This window comes from Cydia splendana, chromosome 20 (assembly GCF_910591565.1).
Source record: "Cydia splendana chromosome 20, ilCydSple1.2, whole genome shotgun sequence".
NCBI classification, from domain to species: domain Eukaryota; kingdom Metazoa; phylum Arthropoda; class Insecta; order Lepidoptera; family Tortricidae; genus Cydia; species Cydia splendana.
In genome coordinates, this window is record NC_085979.1 from 790,780 (window position 1) to 807,652 (window position 16,873).

The 16,873-nt window shown below is 37.7% G+C and overlaps 1 protein-coding gene and 1 long non-coding RNA gene across 2 annotated transcripts in view; one reads left to right on the top strand and one right to left on the bottom strand.

Annotated features, from left to right (window-relative positions):
* LOC134800770 (KH domain-containing, RNA-binding, signal transduction-associated protein 2-like) overlaps positions 1-16,873 on the top strand; it is a 352,308-nt gene that overhangs the window by 304,115 nt on the left and 31,320 nt on the right. Inside the window, exon 3 of the mRNA XM_063773318.1 lies at positions 5,416-5,513. Within this exon, the coding sequence (XP_063629388.1) occupies positions 5,416-5,513 (98 nt within the window). The remainder of the gene's footprint in view (positions 1-5,415; positions 5,514-16,873) is intronic.
* The window catches only part of LOC134800878 (uncharacterized), a 56,671-nt gene that overhangs the window by 18,562 nt on the left and 21,236 nt on the right, over positions 1-16,873 (bottom strand). The gene's annotated exons all lie outside the window — the stretch shown is intronic.

Here is a 16,873-nt window from a genome sequence, read left to right on the forward strand (position 1 = left end):
ACTCTCGTCTTTTAAACCTAAATTTAAAGAACGACTCGTTTTTACGAGACGCTGCGCTAAAAAACTTCTGATTGTTTTAAATTTGTGCAGTTTTGTGCACTTTTGCGGCTATGTCCCTACAGTCAAGTGTAAAAATATGGGTTGGACATCATACTCAAAAATATGTCCCATAGCTCTTATCTCAGCGAATTAAGAACTATAGGACATATTTTTGAGTAAGTTTTATGCACCCATATTTTTACACTTGACTGTATACAGGGTGTAATCGTTAAGTGTAGCCAGGCGGTAATTCCGTAAATATAACAGATATCAGAAAACTTCAAATTGATATCGAAAGTGCGTTACCCAATGAGTAAAATTACATTAATAACTTTTTTTAAATAAAAGCAGATATATCCCAAACATTAACATCAAACCCTCCCATACATTTACTATGACGACTCACCCCTCAAAGTATGTCGGTGTCGTAAGAAATAAAACTGCTTGAGTTTCATTATTTGCGATAGTAAACTGTAACAAAATAATAAAACTACCGTTTATGATATAATAAATCTAACATTTATTTTTTGAGGAAGTACATTTTCTTGTTTAAGTATGTTGCTCGAAGTGACACCCTTCTTGTGCGATACATTGACGGGCCCTCTTAAATGTTTCTAAATGAACTTTTCTTAAAATTTGCGGTGTAATTAAAAAATAAATGTGTGGAAATATTATTTCATACACGGTAGTTTTATTATTTTATTAAAGTTTATTATCGCAAATAATGAAACTCAAGCAGTTTTATCCCTTACGACACCGACGTTCTTTGAGGGGTGAGTCGTCGTACAGGGGGCCGATTTTTGAATTTCGACCGCTCGATTTTTCTACTAATAGAATTGAAATCGAGTGGTCAATACCACTAGATTCCAAATTTCGATCGCTCGTATTTCAAAAATTAGCATTTCACCGATTTTTGAGTGACGAAATCGAGCGATCGAAATTCAAAAACCGGCCCCTTGGTCGTACTAAATGTATGGGAGGGTTTGAAGTTAATGTTTGGGATATTTCAGCTTTTATTTAAAAAAGTTATTAATGTAATTTTACTCATTGGGTACCTAACGCATTTTCGATATCAATTTGAAGTTTTCTGATATCTGGTGTATTTACGGAATTATCGCCTGGCTACACTTAACGATTACACCCTGTATATCAGATCACATCAGCTGGCTTAGATAATAAAGATAAGCTTTCGTGGCATACAAGTTTTGAACAATTGGCTATTGAGAGGCAGTTGGTTCAGCCGAAAGAATTTTTGAAAAATTGTAGCGCTTTTAAAAATCATAATGCAGTTGCGAAAAAATATAAATAGCAATCTCTAAAAATAAATCTCTTCATCGATACGAAACCCGATTAATCAACATTCGCTCGATACAAAAAAAATCACGAACATAGGCCTTAAATGAACCATTAAACAATTGTGACTTTTTTTGCACAAAAAAGCCATTAATATGAAAATTGTTTTTAGGTATATGTAGGCTCAGTGCTTAGCGAAACCGATAGGTAATATCCTACTGTCATTCAATCTACACTATGCCAAGTGCACATTACGCCACAAAACTTGCCATAACTAATACTTACACGTTCGAACATGCCCTAACGGCGAGTCTATGCAAATCCTCACTAACTTCCCGGCCGAGGCCGAGAATGGCAAGTGAATGTCGGACATGCATTAACTTGTACTGTACATTATCATTAAACTGAAAGTTCTTTTGAAGTCTTGGAATATTAATGGACATCTCTAAGTTTATAATATACTAGCGACCCACCCCGGCTTCGCACGGGTTACACAAAACCTTAACATTTATACACCTAAACCTCTCTCAAGACTCGTTCTTTTGATAGGTGAAAACCGCATCAAAATCCGTTCAGTAGTTTTTGAGTTTATCGCGAAGATACATACACACAAACAGACAGACGCGACGGTGGAGTTTGTTTTATAAGGTATAGTGATACTAAGACACAAAAAAAGTACAAAATAGACACGCCTCAAGAATATCAGATGAATATTTCACTCTACCAGCTCAAGTTGTATTCACTTGATATTCATAGGTAATATTCATATATTTTATTGGTAATAAAGAATAATATAAATAGCTAAAATTACTATAAAGCGCCAAACAATGCATAGTGTCATCGACGAAATTATTCCAATATTTAAATAACAGTAAACGAATGCAAAAAGAAATGCATTTCGGTCCAGCCGTGTCGCTTCCATAATACAACAGGAGCCGATTCGGATTCACTACTTTTTACGGTTTTGATACTGTTTTGATATGACCTTAAAGATAGCACTGATTGGTACCAGGGATGTTGCGAATATTCGCATCCGCATCCGCAACCGCGGAACTTCCGCATTATTTTCAAAATCCGCATCCGCATAAAATCGATGGCTGGCTTAATGCGGATGCGGATGTCGAACAAGTCGGTACAGGAACGTCTTAGCGGCGGCGTAAGTGATAGCTAATTTCGTCTTTACTTATAATGAAATCGTCTAGATCCAGAAAAGTCGGTCAAGTTACTGTTTATTAAGTAAATATAACGCACCTATATTCTTGCTCAAATACTAAACTACTCTTTTTTAGGGTTCCGTACCCAAAGGGTAAAAACGGGACCCTATTACTAAGACTCCGCTGTCCGTCCGTCCGTCCGTCCGTCCACCATCTGTCACCAGGCTGTATCTCATGAACCGTGATAGCTAGGCAGTTGAAATTTTCACAGATGATGTATTTCTGTTGCCGCTATAACAACAAATACTAAAAAGTACGGAACCCTCGGTGGGCGAGTCCGACTCGCACTTGTCCGGTTTTTAGTATTTGTTTTTATAGCAGCAACAGAAATACATCATCTGTAGATATTCCAACTGTCTTGTTTTATCCAGTGAAACAGGTGACTAAATAAACATCATGTATCATAACAAAATGTTAATCAGAATGGGCCTCGGTGTCGCTTCCATAATAAAGTAGATTTATGTAAAACACCACAAAAAGCGGCGTTTGAAAGTCAAATCTTGACATAGTTTTAAAATCCGCGGGAACTCATCATATTTGAATATCTCGAGGGCCAATTAGCGTTCGCTTTAATGAGCATGGTGGAATCAACGAGAAATACTGGCAGTGGAACCTGGGTAAATGGGATTTCAATCTATTTAACTTTGACGTTAAATATTCATATTCATATTCATTTAATCCATTGTTCTCATGCTCATCAGTACAATAGGTCTTACATTTTAGTCTTCGTAGGTGCATGACACCCTGCTAGGGCATAGGTACAATACAGGACATGTTCATATTATATTCATATTATTTATTCACAATATTTATAATATTCCATGTCACGTTACTTAATAACTAAACTTAATAATTAAATAAAATTTACAATTACACTAATTATAATAGTAAAATAAATGATTTAAAGTAGTTATCATGACCGAGACCGAGAAAAGGGTGGATGGACTGTGTGAGAGATGATATGAAACGAACGCAAGTGAATGATGAGATGACGGGCGAGAGAGAGGTATGGAAGAAAAAGACATGCTGCGCCGACCCCAAATGAATGGGATAAGGGCAAGCGAATGATGATGATCATGCAATACTAGGTTTATATAATTGTATCTGTTGACATAATCTGGAGGTCTGGCTAAATAGGTACTAGTTAATGAGCCGAAAGGATGGAGATGTAGGTATATTGAGATATTAGATAATTATATTTTTTTACATCTTCATCAGTCTTAGTTTAAAATGTTTAAATCATTCTACTGAATCGGTTATTTTATTATAACAAATAATTGATAATTTTAATTATTATGGCTTTTTTTTTATTATGCTTATAATGGTTTAATAATCCCTGAGGAAAAATAATACTTTTATATGTATGACGCCAATGTGTGTCTGTGGCATCGTAGCTCTCAAACGGATGGACCGATTTTGCCTTTGGTCTGTTTTCATAACTATGGTTTTCGTAACTGGCTGCCAAAGAAGATTTATTTTTCCTGTTTCATAATTAATTATCAAACAAGAATTCACTTTCTGCTTTCGTAATCGAGTATTTTATCTTCGTTCGTAATTAATTATCAAAACGTATTACTTTTTCTTTTTTCATAAATAATTGGACATTTTCGTGTGATACCCTTAGTACCTTTTCGTGTAAAATGACACAAAATAACTACCGGGCACTGCGTTGAGATTATTGCTCCATTTATGTATTAGATTAGACTAAGAAGAATTATTACGAAGTGAAAATTATATTTTTTGTTAAAGGAAGTTAGGTCATATTTTTCTTTTATTTTACTGTTACTAAGGGTACTCTGTTTTAACAAGCTTTTGTTTCTATACAAATCTAGAAAATTAAAGTAGATGATTTACAATATTCGTATTTTTATTTTCTCTAATTTACTGTAGGGATATCTATGTAGGTACTTTTATTGTATCTAAGTTTTTTGTAATCAAAATTGGTACAGAAAGAGCCTGGATGTTGCTCTCTTCTCTTTTGTAGTCAATTTACCCAGTCAGTCACTCACAGGGTAAATTGGCAACAAAAGGGGAACTTAACTTCCAAAAAATATATCGAAGTTAATAACGAAACTCGATTACTAAAAGAGTAATAAATTCTTGTTTGATAACTAATTACGAAGCAGCGAAAAGTAATTCATATTTCGTAGCCAATCCAGGCGAAAACAGAAAAAAAATCTTATTTCATAACCAGTTACGAAACTCGATTACGAAACCAGAAAGTAAATTCTTGTTTGATAATTAATTATGAAATAGGAAAAATTAATCTTCTTTGGCAGCCAGTTACGAAAACCATAGTTATGAAAACGGACCAAAGGCGATTTTGATGCGATTTTTTCACGTCAAAGCTAGTTTCCTTGCGGCGGGTCGTAGCTATTTTTGATAAATTAAATATATCTTTATTTCAGACCCAGAAGTCCATATATGGTTAGTTACATTAACTTAAAAAATCGAAAATTCGATCCAGCAATTCGAAGAGTATCAGCTGTTTTCCAAAATTATCTAAAGTATTTTTGATATACATTTGATTTCTTTTGCATAATACGGCAGGGGGTTTTATTTTTAGGGTTCCGTACCTCTAAAGGAGAAAACGGAACCCTTAAAGGAGCATTCGTGCGTCTGTCTGTCTGTCCGACCTCCCCCTTTATCTCCGAAACTACTGGGTCTAACATTTTGAAAAAAAATACACAAAATACTTCTTTATCTATAGAAGACATGAAAACCTATTAAAAATGTGCAGTCAAGCATGAGTCGGAATTAATGTACGGAACCCTTGGAACGTGATTCCGACTCGCACTTAGCCGGTTTTTTTTAATATAATAGTTACCTACATAAGCATTTAACTAACGTATTATTTTTGTTGTTGCAGGCGAGTGGCGCGGCGAGCGGCGATTACTAGACATTACGAGAGACAAGCCAGTGAAGCTCTGCGTTCGAGTCGCGGTCCCCGTCAGGGACCATCCCAAGGTGAGATGATAAGTTAAATACTTACGAGTAATGCTAAATAAATAACTTAGGTAGTAAAACCAGAAGAAGCGCTGGTGGCCAAGTGGTAAGAGCGTGCCACTTTCATTCAATCCGGAGGTCGCGGGTTCGAACCCCGGCTCGTACCAATGAGTTTTTCGGAACTGATGTACGAAATATCATTTTGATATTTACTAGTCGCTTTTCGGTGAAGTAAAACATCGTGAGGAAACCGGACTAATTCCAATAAGGTCTAGTTTACCCTCTGGGTGGGAAAGTCAGATAGCGGTCGCATATATCGCAGTTAAATATATACCTAAATACAGCTGGGTGCAAAAATAGGGTTGAATGTTTTTGAATCATCTCCACGGATAAAGTCGCGAATGATGACGATATGTAGGTAGTAATTCTTCCACACATGTCTTATTGTATGAATAAAGTTAACTCTTTGTAGCCTGTCACGTCACGTCTCATAAAAATAATATTTTCTTCATATTAAACGGGACAAGCGGCGTCCCCTCACATCACAATATAACCCAAGCATTATTAATAAGGGAAGAAAGGATGAGCACAATAAGTTCTACACAATAACATCGAATAAAACGTGGATTTACACGGACAGGCTATATTCATAGGGCGTATCGAGTGCACGGTGAACATTTGTACTCCTAGGGTCTCCCCAGATATATCGACGCGCAATCAGCAAAATTCGATAGGAAAAAACTTTATGTCCGCGCAATAGGGAATTAATACGCGAAAGTCTGCGTAGGAGGCGCCACTACCACTATTCGTCACAATCTGGGGGTCTACCGCGAAACAACAAAATCGAAATTTCGTTATCTAACATCTCTATCACTCTTACATATTCGAGCGATATATAGGCAGATAACTTAATGTCGATTTTCGCGTTTCCCGGCAGGCCCTTGTTAACAAACCGCCTTGATGCATCAATGTCATATTTTATGGTCTGTGAAAACTTATCAAAAAACAGTTAAAGGCACAGTATGTATAAGTTACTCTATGGTTTACTAGAGGAGCTAGTGCTGCACTCTGGCGGCAGAACATTGCAGTAATACTCCTAAGAAGAGCGGAAAAGCCGTCGACGCTTCGGCAGGCGCCGGCCGATGCGAGCCGAGCCGAACAACGACTTTTTCGCTCTTATTGCGAAGAAATAAAGCTTTTTCCTATCGGATTTTGCCGATTCCACGTCGCGTTGACATATGCGGAGGGGGTGCCGTTCAATTTTAATACAAACATTTTGCATAATTACATTTAACTACTTTTAAAACTCATAATAAACATAATGTATAGAAACAAAATCCATAATATTATTCGTTATAATAATTAAATTACAGAATGTTCTATAATCATAAAAACGTTGTTTATAACGATCATTGGGAATAATTTTACTTGTTATAACATATACAGTTAGTATTATGATTAAAATATAGAACTATATTTTAACGAATGATCGGGTGACATAAATAATATGACATAAATTATAAAACAACTTACATATTCTACCTTAAGGCAGGTCGCCGATAGGTACGACGACGAGCGAAGCGAGGAGGAGTGTTAGGTAGAACTGCGACCCTACAGCGCGCGAGCCGAGCGAGCGAAGCGAGCGTGCCGCGGTAGCGGCCGGCGAAGCGCCAGAACCGACTTATTATATAATAGTACACATGTTGTTTATAACGATCATTGGGAATAATTTTACTTGTTATAACATATACAGTTAGTATTATGATTAAAATATAGAACTATATTTTAACGAATGATCGGGTGACATAAATAATATGACATAAATTATAAAACAACTTACATATTCTACCTTAAGGCAGGTCGCCGATAGGTACGACGACGAGCGAAGCGAGGAGGAGTGTTAGGTAGAACTGCGACCCTACAGCGCGCGAGCCGAGCGAGCGAAGCGAGCGTGCCGCGGTAGCGGCCGACGAAGCGCCAGAACCGACTTATTATATAATAGTACACATTTTATTACCCTCTCGATCATGAGAGGAGGCCTGTGCCCAGCAGTGGGGCGTGTATAGGCTGAATTATTACTATTATTTTGTTTGTATCTTACAAATTCTTGGGACCATGGGAACCCGGACATTTGGAAGGCTTGCGTGGTTTTTATGGAAAAAGAACGTTATGAGCATTAAATAGTATATAAAGTGATCATTATACTGATTGCCTGTTATGCAAATACATTACTATGCAACTGAATTCTTATTATTTCTGAAATTATGCAATTTGTTCTTATTCATTTTGTTTTTATACTAAATAATCATTTCTGCATTTTAAAATTATGCAATTCGAATTATGCAAAATGAAAATTCGAAAATAGTTGTTATTAAAAACATTACACACCCATGCGGAGGAACTCCTAGTGTAAATTTCATTCGATGGCGTGACGTGACGTACGCGTTTGCGTTAAGTGTCATTTTGTATGAGATATTGAGTTTCCAAAACGTCCCGCTTGGCGCGCTGTTCTAAATCGCATACAAAAATGGACATAACGCAAACACGAACACACGTCACGCTATTGAATGAAATTTACATTAAGAAAAGGTAATAGGGTAGATATTTGCTGAGGGTCGAATGGATTTACCCGAGTTTGAAGTTAAGCGACACAAATATGGATGAGTAGTATTTTGTATGGAGACGGCCGCTATATGACGGCACCGTTATCCTAGGAAAACAGAGCTATCAGAGACTGGTTTGGTAGAAGCAATGCATCGTTACGCGAATTGAATACACCCTCAACCGTCAGTTATATGAACTGAAGGGTCTCTAAACACGTGCCGCGAACTCGTGCGGGCACACGCGTCTGAAAAGTACTTTACAGCATAGCTGGACCATTCTCTGAGAATATGTCTGCGGTTGCGTCTAATTGCCACGACTCTTTTCATACATTTTGTATGGGTTACGGCAGTTAGAGCGCAGACATATTTTTGAGAATGGCCCAGCTACCAAAAAGAAGTAGGTACCAATATGAATGCTGTTTTTTAATCGAAAGAGTTTCGACCGAGACGGTCCTTAGATAGGTTCCATCACATGTTTTTTAATACCAGATCGGTGGCAAACAAGCATATGGTAAGCGGTCACCATGTTCTCAATCAACCTGTAACTGTTTTATGTATGTTTGGCCGCTCTTTAAACAGACCCAACTATAAGACCGGCCACTATAAGGGGTATAATAGGGATTGCAATTTAGTACGAAAGTTATCAAGCACTAAAACCTAATAGTCTGTTCGAGAAACGGAAAACGGTCAAAAATTGAGATACTCCTAAAAATACGTGTGATACCTCATTAGATTCGTAATGATGTCTAGAAAAATGTATTCGAAGCGTGTACTCGTATTAGCACACAAAAAATATCAAAAGTTATACGCAAAAAAAGGGGGAAAAAAGTAGATATTTTTTATTTCCCCAATATCTCAAAAAGTATTAATATTTAAGAATGCAAAATTAATATTATAACACAGGAGGATATTTCCAATCAAACATTCCATAACTGCAGAACTGTATATCCATTATTTATAAAATATGGACTTCTATTAGGGTGACAGCTATAGTAATTGGCCACTCTTCCAATAAGGTTCCAATTGGCGTGTGTCTTTCTGATTTGTTAGAAGTGGCCAATTACTATGTAGTGGCCAACTACCTTTAGCGGTCACCCTACATTCATATAAAGAGCACCTATGGTAGGAGTCGGTGTCCAAGTGTATGCTCAGCGCGGCCGGATGTTTGCAGTCCTCTCCACGGCCAGTCCTTGACAATGCTACCACTTATAAATATCTACACACGTTGTTCCTTATCTCCACGGCGTAAGGTGCATAATTGTGTATATATTTGTGAGTGTGCTCATCAGCGTACGGTTGCTCATTTTGTTACTTTTTTAATTAATAGCGTGCAGTTAAGATATGGTGCGTTTTTCGTGCTGAAAAATTGCAAAGGTTTTACAATACAATACTATACAAATACTCTTTACAGTACATATTATGGTCCCACTTTCCCGCACTAGTGCGGGGAAACAGCACTTTCCGTGCGTATGTCAAAAGTTTAAAGGGCCATATGTACTATAAAACATTGTACAATACACGTGCGAATAAGTAATTCGCAAATTGTGTCGATTTAAAACACTCCCTTCGGTCGTATTTTAATTTATCGCCACTCGTTTCGAATTTCCTCTTTCCCGCACTTGTACCGTAAATAACTATTATTGTACACCTTAATACAGACAACAATACAATGAATACAGCAACTCGAGGGGAAGTAAATAACGGGCGATCTTATTGCTAACAGCGATCTCTTCCAGACAACCTTTAGCTACAGTAAAAGAAACGCAATGTTTTTTAGGGTTCCGTACTCAAAGGGTAAAAACGGGACCTTATTACTAAGACTTCGCTGTCCGTCCGTCCGTCTGTCACCAGGCTATATCTAATGAACCGTGATGGCTAGGCAGTTGAAATTTTCACAGATGATGTATTTCTGTTGCCGCTATAACAACAAATACTAAAAAGTACGGAACCCTCGGTGGGTGAGTCCGACTCGCACTTGTCCGGTTTTTTTTAATAAGTACGGTTTCGCTACTTACCTATATTATAAATAAAAGTAATTAAGTATATTTATTACCTCTTTACAAAGTTAAGTATCTATTATAAACACAGCTTACACATAGGGGTTGAATAATACAAGTGGGGGGGGGGGGGGGTACAAATGACACAGTATACACGGACGCCTCTAGGGGGAGCTTCTAAAGGTCTCAAGGACCCTCGAGCCGAGAGTGACTGCTCCTGCTTGTTAGTGCAATGGCTGCACGAGTACCTAGTGTAGGCAGGAACATAGGTATTATCTTAGTATAGGGACCGTGCGCGTTGGAGGGTCTGCCATCTTGTGGCCTGAGGGGCTACCGCGAAAACCGAAATTCGCAAATTGCGGGGATCTTTCTCTTTTACTCCAATGAAGGCGTAATTAGAGTGACAGAGAAAAATGCCCGCAATTTGCGAACTTCGATTTTCGCGGTTATAGCCCTGAATCGGAAACATATGTGCACATGGGTCCCTTTGTTCCCATAAAGTTTTAAGTCGTAATGTATTGTTTGTCATATTATCGTTAGTAATAAAACTGAAACCGTTAACTTTTCAGGATTTTCGTAAGCTTATTCTACAGATTTTGATAGATAGGTTAGGTTAGGTTTGTTTTATGGCAATCCTGAAAAGTTACGCGTTTCTGAGAAAAACCAATTATGACTAACGAAAATTCGCATAAACAATACATTATAACTTAAAACTATTTGGGAAACAATAGAGACCCGTGCACATGTACAATGCCAAGGGAAGTGCTACCATCCACCGTTCTCGTCGGTACGTTTCCTTGTGCATAGGTTCTGCCATCTTGTGGGCTACATCGGAAGCATAAACGACACATTTACGATTATACTTACTTTACTCTTTGCATTTACGCCTCGCGCCAAAAATCTGACGGCTACTATGCTGCCCCCTATAGTTCATGCACGGGGCCTATCCAAAGATAACATTTTGAAATTGAACGTAGCAGTGAACTCGACAGAAACGAGGTCGCACACGGTGACTTTTTAGGGTTCCGTACCCAAAGGGTAAAACGGGACCCTATTACTAAGACTTCGCTGTCCGTCCGTCCGTCCGTCCGTCCGTCCGTCCGTCCGTCCGTCCGTCCGTCCGTCCGTCCGTCTGTCACCAGGCTGTATCTCACGAACCGTGATAGCTAGACAGTTGAAATTTTCACAGATGATGTATTTCTGTTGCCGCTATAACAACAAATACTAAAAACAGAATAAAATAAAGATTTAAATGGGGCTCCCATACAACAAACGTGATTTTTGACCAAAGTTAAGCAACCTCGGGAGTGGTCAGTACTTGGATGGGTGACCGTTTTTTTTTTTCTTTTTTTTTTGTTTTTTTTTTATATGGTACGGAACCCTTCGTGCGCGAGTCCGACTCGCACTTGCCCGATTTTTTTCAAAATCTTATTAGTTAACAGACCATACATTGTGTTGGTATAGCTCTAACGGATCAGGCAGCGTTTTCGATTAAAACCATTGACACAGATATCTAGGGACTGGCTTTACGGGCAATAATAATGATTAATGAGGCATAGCAGGGGCCAGTACAGCGGTGTGAAACCGCTACAACGCGATTGGTTGATGAGTGCGCATCACGCGCGCGATTGGTTGACGAGTTCGCATTACGCGCGCTATTGGTCGCAACTAGTTGCGTTAGACTGCACGATTGGCAGGAATTCGTGAGTAACATCGCTGAACTAGTACCATTTTTAGTTTACCATTACCCCGTCCTTAGATATTATACGTCAATGATTAAAGCTCAGTAAAGTACTTAAAGCGTGAATTATTCCGACATCATTAGCAGACATCGTCATATTTCAACCAAACCAATGGGGTTGGCCGGTGGAAGTTTTTAGCAGATGGCGCCATCATAGCTTGCCCCGTCAATCCCTAGAATTGTGTCAAATTTTTGTTTTTTTAATACCCTGGATGCCAGCTCTTTAAGCCAAATCTCATAGAAAAAGGGGCAAGCTATGATGGCGCCATCTAGGCAAACCTTTGACAGTTGCCAACCCCATTTACACAAAACCTTAACAAGTTATACACCCAAACCTTCCTCAAGAATCAATCTACCTATTAATAGGTGAAAATCGTATGAAAATCTGTTAAGTAGTTTTTGAGTTTTAGAGTTGTTTTATATTTTCTGACCACCTTTTGTACCATATTTCATGCAAAATAAAGTTATTTGTGTTTGATGTAGTAAACTGACGTTTTCCCCTAGATTTGCGGAGGCTAGGTTACGTAAAGGGGCCCACTGATTACCAGTTCGCCGGACGATATCAGCCTGTCAGTTGTTCGGAGCTGTCACCTTTTGCGTTTAACTGACAGGCTAATATCGTCAGTCGAACTGGTAATCTGTGGGCCCCTTTAGTTGTGTGACAGTCGTGCACGTACGGCACGTAGCGAGCGATCTCGCCTCGAAATTGCAAGCGTCAAACCGAGATTATGTTCATTACGTGACTGTCAATACAGAGTATATATGTGCCGCCAAATGGCACGCCATTTTGTGAACAAGTTAATTCTAATTGCCAACAGTTGCGGGATATATTTGAGTACTTGGACAAGTCAAACTAAGCGAAACCCAACGGGGGCCAATTTCAACTCAAACAAGCGGAGTCATTACCAGGATAGTTGGGTTATTATTGTGTGCCCAACACATATTGTTATACCCAAACTGACATTGGTTACGTTTAAACGCTTTTGTTTTGGCATTACTGGATTCATTTTCATAGTTTTTTTTGTAATATGATACTTGTTTTTATTTAATTAACAAAATTAAAAACTAAAATTGAAAACTAAAATTAAAAACTAAAATATAAAAACTAAAATTAAAAACGAAAATTAAAAACTAAAATTAAAAACTAAAATTAAAAACTAAAATTAAAAACCTGAATAAAAAAATAAAACGCTTTTGTTTAGGCTATAAGTTTATTTGTATAATAACGGCCTCCTAGCCTACGCCTACGAAGCAGGAGGTCCCGGGTTCGAATCCTGGTAAGGGCATTTATTCGTGTAATGATTACGATTTCTTTTAGTTATGGATGTTATCTATGTATCTAAGTATGTATTTATCTATATAAGTTAGGGTGTTTCATTTTTCCGAATTTTCGATTTTCATCTGACTTTGCTCGAATTCTTGTTCTAACTGATAAAAATTTAAGTATTATAAATACGTCAAAAATTTTTTAAATCGGTCAACAGTTAGAGGTTGCACAACATCAACAAAGATTATCAAACTACACAACGGGACTTATCGCGTATTTAAGTTTTAAGATTATAGATATCGTTAGTGTTGTGTGTCGACAGAGTAACATCCCTAGTGCGCAAAACGTTCAAACTGAAAAACAAGACCAAGTGCGGGTAGTTCGCAAAACTCGCGCGGCTAGAAGATGTTGATGTCAACTTGAGCCAGTCTTCTCCGAGACCATAGGGACAACGCCGTCCTCGAAACGTCGGAGGTAAATCTTAAACTTAACTTAAATACGCGATTAAGTCCCGTTGTGTAGTTTAATAACGTTTAATAATCGTGAAAGTTTAAATCAGTGATCAACAAAGATTTTTCAAATAACCAACTCTACATCGGAGGGTAGAAAATGGTTTAAGCGGCTACCATCAAAGCGGAGACGAGTGTGATACTGAACCTTCTACATATAAATAAATTTTAAAATTAGTAGTAAACTTGGATTTTGGTTACTCGATAAATGTTCTAATTAAGATTTTTCAGTTTTTTCACCTGTTTCTAAAGGAAAAGTGCTTTTATTGTGTTTTAGACGCAAAATTCAGTTTTCTCGTTCGATTTTAGTATCAGTTCATTATATTTTGTCATTTTAGAACATAGTTAATTTTCACGCAATGTATGGGGTTCTCACTCTACCTTTTCAACTTGTGCAACCACTAAACGTTATTCGATTCTTTTGAAAATTTAAATAGATAGTTTTTAGTGTGGGGAGACTCCATTGGTGAGCAAAGTCAGGAAAAATATTACATCTTTTTTTTCTCCATACAAAAGTGAATGACCCTAATATAGGTATGTATATCGTCGCCTAGTACCCATAGCGAGTACCTACAAGGTTTGCTTAGTTTGGGGCTAGAACGATCTCTGTAAGTTTGTCCCCGATATTTATTTATTATTTATTTTTAAACTAATTGATTGAGACATGCAAGCGAAAATTTCAAAAAAATTAAACCTTTCCACATTTTTTTCTATAGCTCGGAAATTTTTCTTAATCTCTTCCTGATTAGAAACTTTATTTGATCCTTTGAAAGTTCCGAAATTTTCTCCATAATTTAGTGTAGGTATGCATAGAAAATAGTAGATTGTTACAAGGGGTGAAATGATGGCTTTCACCCGAGTTAAACACTCTTCTTTTAATTTCGAAACCAGGAAAGTAAAAACCATGTGTTTTTTTAAACATACCTTAATATAATTTTCACTTCTCATGCTCAAAAAGTGCACCTTTATGTCGTGCGTAGACGACATAAAATCGCATTTTATGCTCTAGAGCATAAAGTAAAATCATCTATTACGACCCTTATTGACTTAGCAATAAAGTCCAAATTCTGCCATACAAACTGCCAGCCCTGCCGGCGCGCCCCCGACCGGCGCTCTCCCGATCGGCGTGCCCCGCGCCTCCGACCGGCCCAAGAACAATTTTCTTTAGTCTTGAATAAATACGTTAAAATAACCTAAAATATTTGATTTTTTGTATATTTTCCTCGCAATCGAAGTGAAAAGCAGAGTTTACAACAAGGGCATAAATGTCCATTTTTACTCTCGTCTACTATTTTGGTAAAAAAAAAATTGCCTCGGGTAAAAATGGGTCACTTTATGCCCTTGTTGTACAATCTACTATTTTTATATCATTTCTTGATACTTTTAATTAACCATTTAGGTAAAAGTATCGTTATTTATGGAATGGGGAGTTACCTAATTATCAGAATGGAAATTATATAACAAATCCATTGTAACCAAATTTTAATTGTTACGTAATGTAAAAAAATCGTACGTTCACTTGGAAAGTAAAATGCTCTAGTGCAGAAACGTATCACATTCTGCACACTTTATTAACCCTCTTTCAAAGTATGAGAAATGAAAACATTCTGCAATATGAACAAGCTCGACAAACTAACCCAAAACGCGGGCCACTTTCTACTCAAACAAACTGAAGTATTTACCAACGGCATGAGGACCGAGTCGAGAGAGGTTCTAATATATTATGTGTGTTCAGGATACAGCGAGCAGGGATGTTGCGGATGCAGATTTTTTGACATCCGCGGATGCGGATGCGGATGTCAAGATTAGGTACTTAAACAACGTCAAATATTACATTTTTAGTAATTTTATTTTTAAAAAACTAAACGGTTAGTATTTGAGCAAGAATAGGTGCGTTATTTTTAATAGACAGTACCTAACATGGCCGACTTTTCTGGATCTAGACGATTTCGTTATAGGTAATGATAAAATTACCTAGCACTGACGCCGCCGCTAAGACGTTCCTGTACCGACTGATTCGACATCCGGCGCATCCGCATAAGCTCCGCGTCGATTTTATGCGGATGCGGATGCAGATGAGGATGTTGAAAATAATGCGGAAGTTCCGCGGCTGCGGATGCGGATGCGTATATTCGCAACATCCCTGATAGCGAGGACTGAAAAAACAACTCAAACGGGCCTGTTCAAAATTGATATTATTATAACTATCTGTTCTCCTGCTCTGTACTCCTAGTGTTAATTTTAGTGTGACGTGACGTACGCGTTTGCGTTAAGTGTCATTTTGTATGAGATTTTGAGTTTCCAAAACGTCCCGCTTGGCGCGCTGTTCAAAATCCCATACAATAATAGATGTAACACAAACGCGAACGCTGGTCAAGCTATCATTATGTGTGTATAAGCAAAGAGAATTAAGTGTATAGAGGTTTATTGTCGTAGTAAAATTTGTAGGCGCAGTAATTTTACTGCCATCTTTCGACGCAGTATTAAAACTTTAAGAACGCCATATGACTTTGACCCATGTTCTTTCACTGATATGTGTTGAAATTGTTAAAATCAAACGGTGTCGCAATCTACACCAGTATAGGCCCCATGCATGAACTATAGGGGGCAGCATAGGAGCCGTCATATTTTTGGCGCAAGGTGTGGTAAATGTGTAATTTATGCTTCCGATGTAGCCCACAAGATGGCAGAACCTACTAGGAAACGTACCGACGAGAACGGTAGATGGTAGCACTTGCTTTGGCAATGTACATGTGCAGATATGTCTCCGATTCAGGCCACAATATGGCAGACCCTCCAACGCACACGATCCCTATAGACCAAAGGTATGGCGCCATCTTTTCGAGTATAAATTTTTCTCGATTTTCCGAGGCGCGTTCTTTTCATGGAATTTATTTATCATATAAATAGACTTCATAGATCCTTGGTAGAAGCTGGAAGATACTCCACCGACAATATCTCTTAACATCAATAACTCTTAAGTTAATGATGATGATGATGATGATGATGAGATCCTTGGTGTAAGCAAAAAGAATAGATAGTATAGAGGGCTATTGCCAAAGTAAATTTTGTAGTCACGGTACATTTACTGCCATCTATCGACACACGATTAAAACTTAAAATAAAATTGAAAATGTATAAATTAATCAAAATATGTTTACGGATAAATGATTTTTAATTTTTATTGTTCCATACTGTCAGTATTACTGACCCATGTTCTTTCACTGATAATTATGTGTTAACGTCAACGCCATCTAGCCGAGA